At 37.9% G+C, this 17,093-nt stretch overlaps 1 protein-coding gene across 2 annotated transcripts in view; it reads right to left on the bottom strand.

The window, feature by feature from the left end:
* The window catches only part of EFEMP1 (EGF containing fibulin extracellular matrix protein 1), a 31,790-nt gene that overhangs the window by 1,025 nt on the left and 13,672 nt on the right, over window positions 1–17,093 (bottom strand). The window contains exons 5-10 of one of the 2 annotated variants that reach the window (XM_053460731.1): window positions 7,935–8,057; window positions 6,592–6,711; window positions 6,273–6,392; window positions 1,676–1,795; window positions 1,064–1,190; window positions 309–525 (exon numbers count right to left, since the gene is read on the bottom strand). In XM_053460731.1, the coding sequence (XP_053316706.1) occupies window positions 309–525; window positions 1,064–1,190; window positions 1,676–1,795; window positions 6,273–6,392; window positions 6,592–6,711; window positions 7,935–8,057 (827 nt within the window). The remainder of the gene's footprint in view (window positions 1–308; window positions 526–1,063; window positions 1,191–1,675; window positions 1,796–6,272; window positions 6,393–6,591; window positions 6,712–7,934; window positions 8,058–17,093) is intronic. The other variant, XM_053460733.1, reaches the window with a different exon arrangement.

The raw sequence follows: 17,093 nt of genomic DNA, 5'->3' as shown, positions 1-17,093 counted from the left end.
AAAAATGACAGAAAAGGGGAAAACAGGGAGAGAAGGAAAAATGAAAGAAAGTGAGGGAAAGAAAAAAGGAGAAGGAGAGAGAGAAAGAAAAAAAGAGGGTAGAGAAGCGCAGAACATGGGGGGGAGAGAGGAAGAAAGGGAGAGGAGAATATTGTGAGAAAAAATGGAAGAGACAAAAAAAGAGGGAAATGGAGGAGCAAAGAAAAAAACGGTTTGTATAATTTTAAAGATGAGGATATACCCTAGTTATATATACTAGGTAATAAAAGTCAGTTAACTTTTATTTAAAAAATGAGAGATGTACTCACCCGCAAGTAGAAATCTCCATTTTCATTTCCAGATTTAATCCTAAATGTGTTGATTGTATTGGCATAGATCATGGTGGCCTGAATTTGGAATATGTCAGAAGGTACTGCCCTGTTAGACCTGATGCTCATATATTTATGTACAATACTGTATGGCTGATCCCGACAAAGAGGATTTGCCCCTGGGCAAACACAGCGACTGGAAATAGAGCAAACAACACTATATTTTCTATTGTAGTTGATGGCCCACAAAAGGACCCAAAATAATAAAAATGCTCATAACAAATCAAAGTTAGTATTAAAAGTTTAATGCAGTTAAAGGCATGCAGAATATGATATTTTGTATAGTATAGTTTTATCATATGGCAACAACATTGGTTCCACAGATTAGTTAATTGTAAAATATATATATATATAAAGACATATTTGTGGAAAGTATTCTCAAGCAGGTGGATTTTCTGCAGTGTGACTGCCAGGGCCATCGCTGTGAGTGCAGACTTGGCAAAAAGACATCTCACACAAAATGTGTTTTCTTGAATCTGCCGAGCCATTAAATATAAATGTTGAATTGCACCAAAGAGTTTTCCTTATTGCGAGGAAGTAGCTTTAATACATAGCTGGCTATTTATCTTGGTTGAGTATTTTTAACAGTCTTGGAACATGCAATGTTTGTTACCGGTAGTACAAAGGAGCCATAGTGTGATCAAGAAGTCATAGTGTGATCAAGAAGTCTCCTTATCAACCCTTCTGATACTTACTTCTCAGACATCAGAACATAAGGCTCCTGGCAAGGATTTCTTGGGTAACATCGGAATCCACCGTAGTAATTCCAGCACACTGTGTCTTCTCCGCAGTCATGTGTGTTACTTTCACATTCGTTGATATCTGTTTACATTTCAAATACAAAAAAAACCCCAAACGATTTTATTAACCCCTTAATGACAAAGCATTGTTTTCATGCATTGTCCTTAAGGGGTTAAAACACTGGCACATTCTATATAAGGTTAGTCATTAAAAGACTACAACTTTTAGCAATCTCATCTAGCTCTGGTTAGATATCTCATTTGTGTCTTTTAGGACGTTCCTAAACGAAGCATAATTATTGTGTCCCAGGCTGTGCAAATCTTTTAATCGTACTTTTCTTCTTATTTGGAAACCCAAATTCACAACTTAACACACCATTAAAATATATAATAATGTACGGAAACATAGGTGGAATAGTACACCATAATGATAATAATGTATTATATATACCAATATATATATATGTAGACAGAGAGAGAGAGTATTTCATTACTGTGTTTAATGGTAGACTAAACCTTAGTATTATTACATTCTAAAAAAGAAAAGATTGGATGATTTATACCTACCCTGACAAGATCGAGTTCCCACAAGTTGATATCCCTCCGGGCATACGCAGGCGAATCTTCCTGGTTCATTAACACATTGGTATTGGCACAGATAGCTTGAGGTTCTGCACTCATCTATATCTGTTAAACAAGACACTTACAAGTAAAACATGGAAAATACATGTGCGTTGATGTTCTTGTTTTCTGCAGGTGGTTGAAAAGGATCTCTTTCAAAATTAGAAGCAAAGCTCTTTAGTTAATTTACAGAATCAATTCTCCTGTGTGTTATTCATCAGCTAAAACAACAAACCTGCGGCTACTGAACAATACCATCAGGAATCACAAAAAAATGCCGCATCCAAAGACTTTAATTGAGACATATTATTTATCCCCATAATTGCATGACAGATGGGGAGGCCAAGAGATTAAACATTAAATAACATTCATTAAATGCTTTCTAAAATCTTTACTTACCAATAAGTATTTGTCAATATTATAAACAGAAATACAAATGGGACATTTTAAAATGGGCTGGACCTCTGAAAATCAATCACAAGTTCTAGATCAGGAGGCAAACCAATCTAGATTATGCCAGCCAGATCCATAGAGAATGTATCCATGATTGAAGCTTTCTTCTCTGGGTTTGACCATGAGGTTCTGCGTGAAGCAATGCATGTCTAGGTCTCTGTGTCATTTGCCACTTTCTCCGAGCAGGGGAATGGCGCTTGGCTACTCCTAATCCCTGCCCACTTGCCCTCCTACTCCTTCAACCAATATTTGGGGTAGCTGCACCCCACACATGGCTAGCCTCACCCCAAGTGTGGCTAGCCCTGTCTCTATTCATCATTAGCTTCACCTTCTTACAGGTCCCTTGCTTAGAAGAAGGAGAGCTCTAGGGAGCCAAGGCTGGGGAACCCAAGTTTCCTTATCCAGACGGAGCAAACAGATGCCTAGCCTGTCCTCATATATGTGCCTCAGTAAAGAGGATGAAGTATAACACAGGAATTATAATGCATTAAAATAAACAAAATGTTTGTGTTGCTTTGTGTTCTATTAACTTTTTGTGGATAAAAAATATCCCCCCAAATTCATATATGACTTGGGTCTCTACAAAAGACTGCCCTTGTATGAGCGACACACACGGTATGGTGTGGGATGCATCTCAACGGAACTGCATTGTTAATAAGTTAAACTTTGAATGTTCTTCTATATTGTTGGCCAAACATTTTGCTAGCACAATACATATGGAACTTCTTTATATAACGTAAAACCATACATTTCCATGATAAGTACACTTTAACAAAACCCCCTATAAATAACATGTAGGAGGGTAAGTAGCATTCCAGGGAAAGGTCCACTTACTAAGGACATGTTGGTACATTGTTTCCGTAATTGACCTATAATATAATAATTTTGCTGCACGGTACAAAGTCATGTGTTACATGTGATGGTCAAATGGCAGCATGGTAGCATGTTAGAAGAATAAAATATGAAAGCATAAGATTGAGGCTAGGTTTCCACTTGGGTTTTCTTTTTATCCACTTGGCGTTTTTCTGTTTGCCGTTTTTTCAGTCCTCTTTGGCGTTTTTCTGCTTTTTTGGGCTCTGTGGCAGTTTTTCAAAATCGCAGCATGTTGACGCGTTTTTTGCAAGGAAATCTTGGCGTTTTTCTCCAATAGAAGTCTATGGGAGAGAAAAAACGCCATGAAAAAGCCATGTGGGTTTTGCCTTGGCGTTTTTTATGGTGTTTTTTCCACAGTTACAATGCAGAGGATGGACCCAGTATCTGTGTGTCCTACGAGAAATAGGCTGGAAACAAACAGTTTCACACAAAACAAAGTTCATATTGAATTTTACACCATTTGGAACAAACATGCCATTACAAACAAACATACCCAACTGGATCCTGCGTGCCAAAAGCAACAGCAAACAATTTGCACCATCATTTGGGGCCAATCTTAGAGGAGCAGACATTCGGAATAAAGCATGCCTTACAAACCACAGAAAAGAGACTAAAGGGTCTGCCGGGGCGTGTTTAACTAGAACTCTACCAAGGAAATGACATCAGGAGGGGGCAGATACTTGCCATTTATCCTAATCCCTTTTAGCCAGGTGAAAATTCTAACGTGTAAAGGTTGGAAAAACTGCCTAAGGTAAAAAAAAAGCAATTTCCACAGAAAGGCTAAAACGCCAGAAAAAGCTCCAGAAAAAACGCCAAAACGCAGGACAAAAACCCAAGTGGAAACCTAGCCTAATTGGTACAGTGTGAATGTCTAACACTAGAAAATAATGGAATCGAAAAAACAGTACAATGTATCAGGAAATAGCATTTACAAAAGCCATACAAATGAAAACTAAGCTCTTGCGCTAAAGTGGTCCATTGCTAATTCCAGTAAATTAAGCATCACGGTTTATGAAATTGTAAGGCTGCTGGGATCTCTTTTAGTACATGATATACATTTTTTAATAATTGGAATAAATGTTAAGACTTAACACTCATCATTAAGTACCCAAGAGGACTACTTTTTTGATGTTTTGCGATATAAAAAAAGTTAGAGGATTTACAATTAAAAACAAAACATAATGACAAATATTTTTGGTATGTTGTTAGAGACATGATGGTGATGATTATTTCCTTACCATCATGATTGTTTTGAGACATTTTTAAATGTCACGTTTGATATCTTAGGCAATAAAGATAAACCCGAGAAATATTTGTTTATCTATAAATCAGCTTTTGTTTATTCCCAAACAGATGCTGTACAAACAGAAATGTCTCTACAGTTCAGCATTTAATAAGTGTGATTCAACAGCATTTGTTTAAAATGTAAAAATATTTACACAGCAAGAAACATATTTTCACCCTGCCAAAATGACTCTTTTCGTGTTTGCGAAAAGGTCTACACTCTGTAAAATAAAAGTCATCGGCAATCAGTCTATAGCATGTCATGTTTGCAGTAGCTCCGCTGTTTGCCGTACCTTTTGTAAAGGTTTTCAGACATGCAAAGGCTTTTCTGAAATGTGCTTTCAGTTTGGTTAGGAGAAAAGTGCAAATAGAATTATTTGGCAATCACGAATAAGGAGACATTTAAAGGCTATTTTCATGGCCATGCCCCCATTTCAACAGAACATCAATATGTTTGTGTGAATTTGGTACTCAGTTACAGTACAATATATATAATAGAGCAAAAAAAAAAATGGTAATATGATAACAAAAACCTTGTGTGTGCTTGTAACAGTACTGGACAAGCACGTTAAATTGGCCCTGGTACCCCTTCATTGCCTTCAGTTGTATGGTAAACTTTTACCATACAACCGGTGGGATGCACTGTCCCACTGGACATTTGACTGGTGTGCCCAGTAGCCAGTGTAGGCTAGTTTGGTACATAATTACATATATCATTAAAAACAAACATTACTAATGGCAGCTTCAAAAGCGTACTTGCCATTCTCGGCATCACTTGCTCATAACCCAGAAACACCAAGCTACAAAGAATCCTAACAGCAGTCACCCTAAAACCTATACTCCACCACTGGATAGAAACCACACCACCACCTCTTCCACTTTTCCAATTCAAATGATCCCACCTCTTCTGCATATCATGGTTAATGGCACAATGTACAAAAAAAACTGCCACCGCATCTTTCTTCTGCACCTAACTACCATACATTAACTCACTCCCCATCCAAACACGTGTGCGACTTAAATGCACATTCCAACACGCAACCTAAGACAAGACCCGATCCCACTGACCTAACAAACATCAGTGTCTTCACCTTCCACCCACACATGACTCTTCTCAAAAATCAGGAACTGAAACATCCAGACTCGGACAACACCCAACTTGACATATATATACAATGGACTCTATTCACTAAACACTTAAAATGATGTTAGGATGGTCATTGTGCAGGTAGTGACAACCGGGTAAACCAAAAGTTTATATGTTATTTATTATTATGTTTACATATTCTTTGGCTCTCCTTTTGGTTTTTAGGATTTCATTTTCTGTAAATTGCATTATAGTTTCAATAAAAAAAATCATTTGGATCTCTTGAGACCTTGACCATGTGTCTGTTTATAGCCTAATCCCCCATGAAGGTGGGCACAAATCTCCCAAGGGATGATTTATAATTTTTAAATACCACATCCCTCAGCTCCCCCATGTCCACCCCAATGAGTTTATTTGTAACACTCTTGGTTTATTGGGCATCAAGAGGACCTCCAATTATTTATTTAATTATTTCGTTTTACATTTCCTCAATAACTTGACTTGAGTCGACTTGATGAAAATTAGTTTTCATGACAATAAAAGTCAACTGTGAATCAATAAATATTGACTTGGACTGCAAACCTGGCATTCAGCCTTGGTGAACTAAGGCACCTGAAACAAAAAATTGCGGGTTGTGAAGTATGAAGAGGAGTGGCAGATATATATATTGGAATGTGGGAGCAGAAAAATGCTTCAGAAAGTTAATAATTACAGAATGCAGAAATAAAGAGCTGATTTGAGAAAACACAACACTGCTTTGCACGATATATATATATATATATATATATATATTGGCTGTAAATGGTTCAGTATAAATATAGCACAACCCCAATGATTCGTAATTACCTTCACAATTCACTCTGTCCCTGCTCAGTTCATATCCCAGACTACATCGGCAGAAATACGTCCCGATCGTATTGTAGCATTCCTGCGCACATGGACTGCTGGTGTTACATTCATCTATATCTGAAACATACATTTAATAGGTTTATTATTCTTTGACATTTTGATCCAATTGCATACTGCAAATGTTCTTCTGAAGATACAATTGTAATCTATGTATGTCCCTGGAGTTTATGTTGATTAAATGTAGTTTGAGTTAACAATTTCTACTACAACACAGCAGATAGGGATTATCTTTTTTTAAGTACACTAGTCTACTTACCTACACAGCTATAGTTGTTCACTGCAAGCTGAAAGCCATGGTTGCATTGACAATAGTAGGAACCCAGTGTGTTGACACAATGATGATGACAAAATGAGGATAATGAACACTCGTCTATATCTGCAATATGAAGAATAAGAATGTTAAGCGTAAGTATAACATAAGCATAACAACATATAGTATTGGAGGTGATTTAGAAAGGCACCATAAGTCACAAGTAAAAACAAGTTCTGGTGTAGTGTTTAACCCCTTCACGACAAAGCCGGTACGGGCTCACAATGAGGTGTGCCACATTTTATGATCTCATTGTGTGCCTTTGATGTGACTGATGCTTTCTAAAAAATGTTGCAAAATAATTTATACATTATTTATACATTGGCACAATCGCTGTTTTGCATGTTTTCCATCAGATCTTCAGCTCAGGGGTTGAGCTGAACGTTACGCAGTCTTTGATGCTAGGAGATCTAAGGCAGCTTTGGTGAAACCACAGCTATTTGGAGACAAAATGTTACATCCCAGGAACCATTTTGTTTTAGATCTATCCAGACAATTAACAGCAAAGCTTAAATATAGAATTTATCATAGATACCAATCCACTATTCGCTAGGTGGCAAAGTTAATGATATTCAACCTTGCAAAAACATTTCTAGCACTGAATAGATCAGATTTTTCCTGCCAGCTCATTCTCTCTGTATTATTTCAAAGAACCCTTTTGATCTTAAATGTGGGTGTTTCTAAGCAGGATATGTTTAGAATTTTATAGATAAATATTCATTTAAAAATATAGATTTTGATGAAATATTTGGACCATATGAGCCATTTCCTTGGCGTTTGTTCCAGTACTGGAACCTTATATGGTATTCTTTTGTTTCTTATGTTCAAGAAAGCCTCATGATTATTCCATCAAGGTTAATATCTCCTTTATGTTTTTGACAGTCATATTGGCAGCCAGGTCTTTATAAAGTTCTTTGAGACATGATACAAATCCTCACAAGCAAATTTATTTAAAATAATACTAAACTAAATGTATATATCAGTGATATAAAATGTAAGAAAAAAAATAGAACTACAAGGACATTTATATCTTAAGACAAAGTTTTCCTTTTTTATGGATTTGTTTCTCTTTTATTCTGCAATACACATTACACATTTAGCTCCGTCATATGTAATTTGCTAGAATCACACAAATTCATATTTTTTTATGTCAACAAAATTCATTTTAAGAAAAAATTATCGTCCGCCTAGTTTTTATAGCATTTGCCACACGCGCATCTCGTAACATTTGCAAATTTTGGATTTGTAAGCAAGATATTTAAAGAGATTGTGAGCAATAGCGTACTTACCAATACATTGTTCTCCTCGCTTCTGGTATCCACTGGGGCACACACACGTAAATGACCCTCTAAGATTGGAGCATACTTGATCTGACCTGCAATTATGAGTTCCTGCTATGCATTCATCTATATCTGTTTACAGAAGAAATACAAAATATAGATGTAGTAACATCTAACATACAACCTTCTGTAGACCATAAAGGTCTTGTAGAGCATGCTAGACAATGATGTATGCAGCACCTGAAATGATATATAAATGCCTATCAATGATTAAATTATGTGAATTTTAACATTAGTTTGCATGATATAAAATGTAATCTGTGAGATAATCTAACCAATTTAAGTAAGCGCTATGAAGGGCTAACTTGGCTCCTGTTTTAGGAGAAACTCCCTGGAGCTGGTTCTTCATATTGTATAGTCAGACCTGTGATGGGTACATTTGAGCTGCCCCTCATCAATACCCCTTGTACGCCTTCTGTTTACAGAAGTGGATGGAAATTATGTGGGTGGTGGGACCTCTGAACCTGCTCCAGGTGCCAAGAGGCCTACTTAAGGCTCGGTGATGATGGTGATGTTTCATCTCATCTCACCTTACAGTATGGTGGATAAACTGCTTCAGCAGTAGTACAAAAAATGCATTAAAAAGGCAAGCAAGACAAAATGTTCTGTTATAGGAATGATAACCAATGACGTCACATTTACATAATTCAACTCTATTTATCCCATACTGTAGCTATAGTCATCCATACCAAGCTGCCATATTGACATGTCTTCTTAAAGATCAGAGACAGCGTGCAAGCTTAGCTGTTTACATAATGTTCCTGCCAGAAATGAATCTAATTTTGTGTCGTATGACAAGACATAGTTTATCAGTGGCCTAGTGGGATTGTAGAAATTTGGGTAATTTGTAACTATTTACTATTTAAATGGTAGATTGCTTATAACAACAAATACTGTCTTTTAAATGAGACACACAACTTAGGTCTTTCAGATGTATTCATTAAGATGTTGCTAAGGGATTTCTGTATAAGAAAAGATGACAATTTTAATAAAGAAGTTTCAAGAGTTTCTTGTTTTGGACAAAGTTCTAGAATCCCGAGGCACATTAAAATGTCATATAGAACTGTCAGCTCCAATATTAATAGTCTTAATTATGGAAGCTCTCAATCTGTTAACGTTATCTAGAACTTAGCTTTAAGTGTAAGACACATTAGGGGGGAATTATAATGGCACTACAAGCCCAAAGATATAACCATAAAAACTAACAGCATTGGCAGTTTTGAATCCGATAGTTGTGCTAATGCTAAATTTTGTGCAATCACCATGGAAACAAATGCAATGTTCCCACTATTTGCTTTTGCTACTTGTTTGTAATAGTGGGCATTTTTGTGAATATTGATTACTTTAGTTTTACACAAACTACTGCAGTATATTAGCATGTGTTCTGCAGAAGTGTCTGGGTTAAAGCAATCGAAGCAACTCATTCACGCGGTTCACAGAGAAGGTATATAAATGAAGCAATGTGTCATGGAAGTTAGAAGCTTGGGAGAAACTTTTCATAATATGGCCACTAAAGATCATCAGGAGATGAACAGTCTCAGCATGTTCTGGGAGTAAATAATGTATGTTATGTGGAACTTAAGAGAATGAGACATTTTACAGAAGACTTAAAAATCTAGCCATTGAGTCCCTGAAGAGCACAACTTAACTTGATTCTCCAGTTGTTCTTGGCAATTCTCATCATTAAAATGTTTAATGTGATCGAGTAGTTACTGATAGGGCCCTGCAGTATAAATTTCCTCTACATTTAGATCGTAATAGCTGTTACCAAGAATCAGATGCATAGTTAAAATCACCTTAAATATACAGCAGTATCAAGTGCAATAGAACTGGTCCATGAATAAGGGTCTATTTGTATTTTTTAGCTGTAAATGCCATTACATAAAAAAGAGCATCTATCTGTCTACTTAGTTATCTATCTATCTATCTATCTATCTATCTATCTATCTATCTATCTATCTATCTATCTATCTATATATCATACAATGGGGTGGTCATCTTAAAAATGATGTCTATTTATACACTTTATGCCAAATGCAAACTAATTCTGGCTTTCTAGAAAACAAGCACTCAGATTATTCAACAGGATGCTCGCATACCAGCAATCATTTTGTTTGCCAAAAATAAAATATTTGAACATTTTGACATCCAGTCTAAAAATATCCTTATTCTGCTTCCATGGAACATCTTCCAGTTTGCATTTTTGTATAATTGTGCTTTACTTTGCTTTTACGTTTGCCCATGCTTGCATAACAGTAGTTGACAATGTATTATAAAGTGTGATCAGGGAAAATAAGAAAGAACACAGTCATAATGTTTCAAGATTGTAAGCTCGTTTGAGCAGGGCCCTCCTCACCTGTTGTTTCTGTAAGTCAAATTGTTATGTCCTGTCTACCTATTGTACAGCGCCATGGAATATGTTGGAGCTATATAACACAATAAATAACAATAATAGAAAAACAAAAGTATTTCCTCTGACCACTTTCAAGTCTAATTTGGGCTAGCGCAGCACCAGTGTGCGGCTAAACCTGCCCTTGAATGGCTAGCCCACTTATCTCGACCAGATCCCCTTTCCAATAGAAAGCAAGCGAGGCTTTGAAATTTGCAACATTGAGCTCTGTATCAGTTCCTTCTATACTAATGTTTCATGCCATGGAACGTCTTGGATGAATACAGGTATGTGATTTACTTTTGCATTGTAATACTTTATAGAGCAGTGTTCTGTGTATTTGTACAATCATTTTGATATCTGAAGGCATAGGTGTTGCTACAGGGGGCAAGGGGGGCTGGATTATTCCTTGCCTCCTCTTTTGCCCCCCCCCACATTCTAGGGGCCCTGTGGTGAATCACATTGATGCCAGGAATCATATTGTTGCCAGCAATGGGATTCACCAAAAAGCCCCTAAAACAGTTGCGTATCTATAGGGGAGGGGTCATAGCGATTAGGGAGCACTAAAGCAGAGGTCTGAGGTGACAGACCTCGCACTCCCACGATGGGTTGGAGTATGGAAGATTAGAAAGGTAAGAGATGGGGAGAAAGGGGTGTAAGGGCAGTGAATGTGTATATACCTTTGTGTATGGGCAGGTGTGTGTAAGAGCAGTGTAGGTTCAGTGTAGTGTGTGTGTGTGTAAAGGCAGTCGTGTGTAAGGGCAGTGTATGTGTATATGTGTGTTTATGGAAAGGTGTTTGTAAAGGCATTGTTTGGGGGCAGTCATGTGAAAGGGCAGTGTATGGGGGGGAGGGGGTAATTTTCCATTCTTGCCTGGGGCACAGATGGAGCTAACTACAGCTCTGCTCATAACAACCAGGCATCGCGAGAGCCTGTCGTTCTGTCTCTGCACATATTTGTAAACTATAACAAAAAGCTTTCAACGGTTTTCCTCTCTTTTTCCTGAAGAAGAGAGGAAAACTTTTGAAAGATTGACTTTTAAGGATTATGTTAATCCAATAAAAAAGGTATCATTGCATACTACAGTACTCTGGTATTCTGGCATCTTCTTTATATATATTTATTTAGTTTTTCAGTGGCATGATTTAGTGGTGGAACTTATTAGTGCCCCCCCAGTTTTGACTGTGGTATCTTATGCCCTCCCCCCTATATATTGTTCCTAGATTCTCCACTGTCTGTAGGCCTTTGAAACAATATTTTACACGTGTTATACATGCCATGTTCTGTCTTCTTAGCTTAAAGATACTTTGATACGAGACAGGTATGCACATAACAGCTGTAGTATTACCCCCCTCAAAAAAGTCCTATCCTACGGTCCAATTAGTTTAACTCATGGAATGCTGTTTTTGTTCAGGCAATAGAACAATAGGGAAGAGTCAAGATCAATTCAGTCATGGCTGTGTTTAAAGACATAATGTTAGGAGTAATTCTGAATACTTGTATGACAGTAGATGGCACTGTTGCTGTTAATGCAACATAGCATTTGATGCACAGGTGTGATCCTGTTGAACACCTTGTTAAGTACCTCAGGGGCATTGTTGAATTATTTACATAATATTTGAAAGACAAAGGTTGCGCTTGACAGTGTCCCAACATGACACAGGTCTGCAAGAATCAGTAGTTAAGTTATAGATTACAGGTTTAATTATTTTTCACTAAAACAATACTTAACTTCTAACTGCTCAAGGGTTTATTAAAGGTTTCCTAAATGATGTCAGGTGACACTGACCTACTGTATGTCGACATTTTAATTTCTCTACAGTAAAGCAATTCTGACCTTTTCATAAAACTCTGCTAAAGGATTCTGCAATCTATGGTTACAGTAGAACATTGTGGTTTTGCCAAGGTGAATTTATAAATAAACTTTTTATTGGGGATTCAAGATAAAGCTTTTAAAGAAGTAAAATCCTATGATTGGAAATTTAACCTCTTTGTATGGTAACCTGTAAGCCTGAGTTATTGAGTAATTATTGTAAATTATAGTCACATGCAGCATATTTTTGCAAAATACTTAAGAGTTAAAGTTGACGAAAAAAGATCTCAATCCTGTTGCAAGAATAACTGGCATAGATACACCATTCTTTGATCCTACTTCTAATATATTTCTAATATATTACAAATGCTGACATTAAACAATGACAAATTATATTGAGTTAGGGAAGTCAAGAAAACACAGTTATGGGAAGTCAAGAAAACACAGTTATATGAGTAATAAAAGGATATAACCATCATTATACCTTCATCTGAGTGTTATTTATTAACGTAACAAAGTAATACAAAATAATTACCGCTTAAAGTAATTATTATTAGATCCCTGGTGAAAAGCAAACGTTTATGCCAGTGGTAGTTTTTGTTAATTGCTTTTCCTAATTTTGTGTGACACCTCCCAAGATAAAGCATAGACCTTCAGAAGTAGAACATGAACATTGAGTTTCTGCTTAGTAACTTCACAACGCGCATGCCAACTCGGCTTCCTGATATTTCTGCATAAGATTCTGCAAGGATTGAAAATGTAATTTTCTGCCATTTTTAGAACGTAGGTGAAGGTTTTTGCCCATCTCGTGACTATAACAAAATCTTTGGGTTTAGCAGATTAGCACGGTAGGTATGCTTGATGGGACTCTTATCACTGCTGTAAGGGACAAAGTAGTAATGTACTATGCAGCTTGATATTTAGAAAAAAATGTACTTTAGCAAGACAAACCAATCTTCTCCTATTAAACCTAAAACTTCATTTCATTTTATCATGTGGACAGTTCTTAATGACTTTGGTTGTATGTTTGGGGGTGTTGTCATGCTGTCGAATAAATCTGGGGCCTTCCTGATGCTATTGTGTGATAGTTAAGTATCTGCTTGTACTTCTCAACATTGACTAGATCATTAATTCTAACCAAATCCCTAACTTCATTTGTAGAAATGCAGCCCTAAACTTGCAAGCAACCTCCAACATGCTTCACTATTACCTAAACACTCATTCCTGTACCGATCTCCAGCCCTTCGATGAACAAACTGCCTTCTACTACAGCCAACTATTTAAAATTTTGATTCATCAGTACAGGGCACCTGCTACCATTTTCTGCACCTCAGTTCCTGTGTTTTCATCAGGGCCGGCCGAAGACTTAACGCCGCCTGGGGCGAAGTTTAAAACGCCGCCCCCCCCCGCCGGTACTTACCTTTAAACAGTCCTGCGGCGAGTCTCCCTGCTCTGCCACGGTGCCGGCTTGTAATGCTGAGCGCTGGAAATTGACGTCACTTCCGGCGGTCTGCATTACAAGCCGGCACCGGGACCGAACAGGGAGACTCGCCGCAGAGGAGAGAGAGAGAGGGGCGCCGAGCGGGTAAGCGAAAACCACTCGGTGCCCCTCTCTCTCTCCTCCGCTTCAAAAAACAAACAAAAAAAAAGCACTTGGGGCGGCAAAGTGCCACCCCTTCTAAAGTGCCGCCTGGGGCAATTGCCCCAGTCTGCCCCATTATAGGGCCGGCCCTGGTTTTCATGAATAGTTGAACCTTGGTCTTGTTTCCCCTTTGGAGGAAAGGCTTTTTTGGCCACAAGTCTTCCATGAAGACCACTTTGTCTAGACTTCTCTAAACAGCAAATGACTGTATTAGGGCCACAATGTTTTATTCCAATGCGGAGCTTATCGCACTGCTGGACATCTTCCAACCAACTCGGCTAACCACTGTGTCTACGGTGCTCAACATTGCTCAGTTCTTTATGCTTCTTCAAAGGAGCTTGGACAAAACATCTGGAACCCTCTGTCTGCCTCAAAATGTTTGCCTGGAAGAGACCTTGCTGATGCAGTATAACTACCCAGTGGCTTGTTGCTGTCGTCAGTTATGCCATGATGCATAACTTTTGATTAAACTTCAGCAACCTCACCTTGTTAGTAAGTTTGGCTGTTCCTCACTCAGTTTTATTCCTTCTACACAGCAGTTTGTCTATTATTTAACGTATTCTTACTTCACAGTATTTTTTTTCACGCTCGCCTAAAACTTTTGCACAGTGCTGTATGTTAAAGAGTTTTTCTTTAATAGGTCATTGACACAGCTCATTTAAATACACTAAGTTTTAACACATTCTTACATTCTTTATCCTATTTCTGAGATGTTTTATCAGAAGTTAAAGTGATGCACACATTTTACTGGTTATGCAGCAGTGATCCATTTAGAAACATATATTCTCCTTTTTAATAAAAGAAAAGGAAATCAGTATTTCCTTTGCCTCTTCTTTTTTTTTAGTGCAGATGTCTAAAACAGAATTTATCTTCATTTTTTTTTTTACAAATACACAAAATCTCAAGTTCAGTCATGCATTCAGCAATGTAATGAAAATACATGAAATTACGCAAGATTGCAACACAAGTTTGACAGAGGTTTTAGGCAATGTCAGAAAACAGCGCCTGGAGAAAAAGCAAAGGAAGTATTATCTTTTGCCAGAGGGCTTGTATTCCTTTCAGTTAGTTAATTATATCACACATAGGATAAAGGCTAAGTTAGACAACATAGGTATGAAAGCTTCATGTAAAGGAAGCTAGAGTATAGGAGTTACTTAGCTACAGGAGACAGCTGCACTAGGGGCTGGGATGATCTGAATACAGAGGTGTCCTGACCTGAGGGTATAGGGCCACTAGCATGAACCTGTTTTATCTTTGAGAACACAGTTCCTAGGCATGAACATAAACATGCTGTGGTTGTCTATTCTGTGGCGCAAACATTGGGAAATATAGGTATCCTCAGAACCAGTAAGTTAAATGGCATAAATAAAGAATTCTGAATTTCTTGAGATGGTTTTCCTATAAAAGCAGAGTTTGATATAAACGGTGTCACATGTGTCTTGAAACAAATCCCTAGTAATTTGCTGTAATGGAAAAATATTATTTGTTTAATCAGCATACCGGAACTCTCCAGGTTTGACCCGGAGATTGCCGGGTGACCGATGCTTCTCCGGTTCTCTGGGTCGCGGGAGCAGGGTCTTGACACGCCCCGCTCCCCACCCATTTCCGCTTTAAATGAGGGTGTTTCCCGCTGCTGTCAGCGGGAACCCACCCGACGTCAGCGGGACCGCCTGCTGACGTCAGTGTGCAGTCCTGGCCGCGTCCCGTAAGCGAAGGCTCCGGGTAGCCAGAGCCGAGAAGTTCCCAGGTATGTTAATCAGTTTTTTTAATCTTATTTATATTATTTTTACAAAATAGCTAATTAAACTGTATGTATTTGAAGGGTAGTAAACACCGTTTACATTGGGCTTTTTCACCAATAATACAGGGAGAGCAAGGCGGAAATGTACTGACACAAAATGGCGGCTATGAATGAAGTGTAGTTTGGATGGTGTGTGGGGGATGGCATCTATGGCCTAGGGCCTTGTTGAGTGTTGACAGGGCAGTCAGTTAAGTATTTACCTTGGGCACTGTTCTACGCGTGACCCATGGGCAGCACCCTAAGTCCGTGGCTGCTGTCCTCACTGCTGTGTGCCAGAATGTGACGGATGCTGTAAAGCTGGAAAGTTATTTATTTCAGAAACATAACTGTTCCTTTAAAACGAGCTGACTTGATTATGTGTATTATATATAATATAATGTAGTGTAACAAAATATTTTAGCAACTTTTTTTTCCTTCTTTTGCAGTGATTGTGTAATAACAAAAAATGACAAAATGTTCTCCCCCACCCCAATGAAACTGGATGTAAGTACACTGTTTTGAGAACTCGTACAAATAATTGTTTATGTATTGGTTTAAGACTAAAATTGGAATAAAACCAGTCCTATTATCACTTTTATAAAATACAGCATTCTGAAGAAAGAGGCCAAACGCATCTAAACAGAAGGCCCTTTAATGTTCAGCATGATGTCAGTAGGATCATTATAGCTCCCTTGGGTAAACTATTATTTTTAAAATAAGTCCCACGACATCACGTTGCTCATAAAACCTAATTTAATGCCGCTGAAGTGGAAGAAAAATGTCATACATCTGTGAGTAATTACAAGAGTGTGCACATAATGTTTTGATTAAGTTAATGATAAAATAAACATCAAATGTGGTTCTTGTCACGCATGCATGCTGTTTATTTCCCCACATACATAACACCTTTATCAAGTAAACGTATTAAAGTACAATGCTTAAAATAGAAAGTTGTGCTGCTTTCGCTTATATAAAGTCTCTCTTTTAACAGTGAACAGAGTGATAATGGAATGCGTAAAATGATATAACACAGAATGGCCTTTGTAGAGAGTGTAGGCTGCAAAGGTTTGTGTTCCTTTTAGTGGACCATTGTTATCTTAACTTTGGTTTGGCTGGTCTCCCTCATTATTGTCTTGCCCCCATACTATCCATCATTAATGCTGCTGCCAGACTTATCTTCCTTACTCATCACCTCTCCCCTCTGTAAATCTTTTCACTGGTTGCCTGCATGCTTCAGGAGTCAATTCTAAATCCTGACTCCTCACTTTCAAAGCTCTTCATAGTAGTTCCCATACTTACATCTCCTCACTCATCTCCAGATACACTCCAACCCAGTCCCTATGCACATCCAGTGATATTCATTTGTCCACTGCTCTGATTCCCATATCTGATGCTCATTTACAAGATATCTCAAGGGCTGCCCCCATCTTCTGGAATGTCCTTCCATGGCTTATCAGTCTTTCCCCTTGCCTTTGGTCCTTCA

The sequence above is a fragment of the Spea bombifrons genome, chromosome 3, assembly GCF_027358695.1.
Source record: "Spea bombifrons isolate aSpeBom1 chromosome 3, aSpeBom1.2.pri, whole genome shotgun sequence".
Taxonomy (NCBI): domain Eukaryota; kingdom Metazoa; phylum Chordata; class Amphibia; order Anura; family Pelobatidae; genus Spea; species Spea bombifrons.
This window is presented reverse-complemented; position numbering and strand designations above follow the sequence as displayed.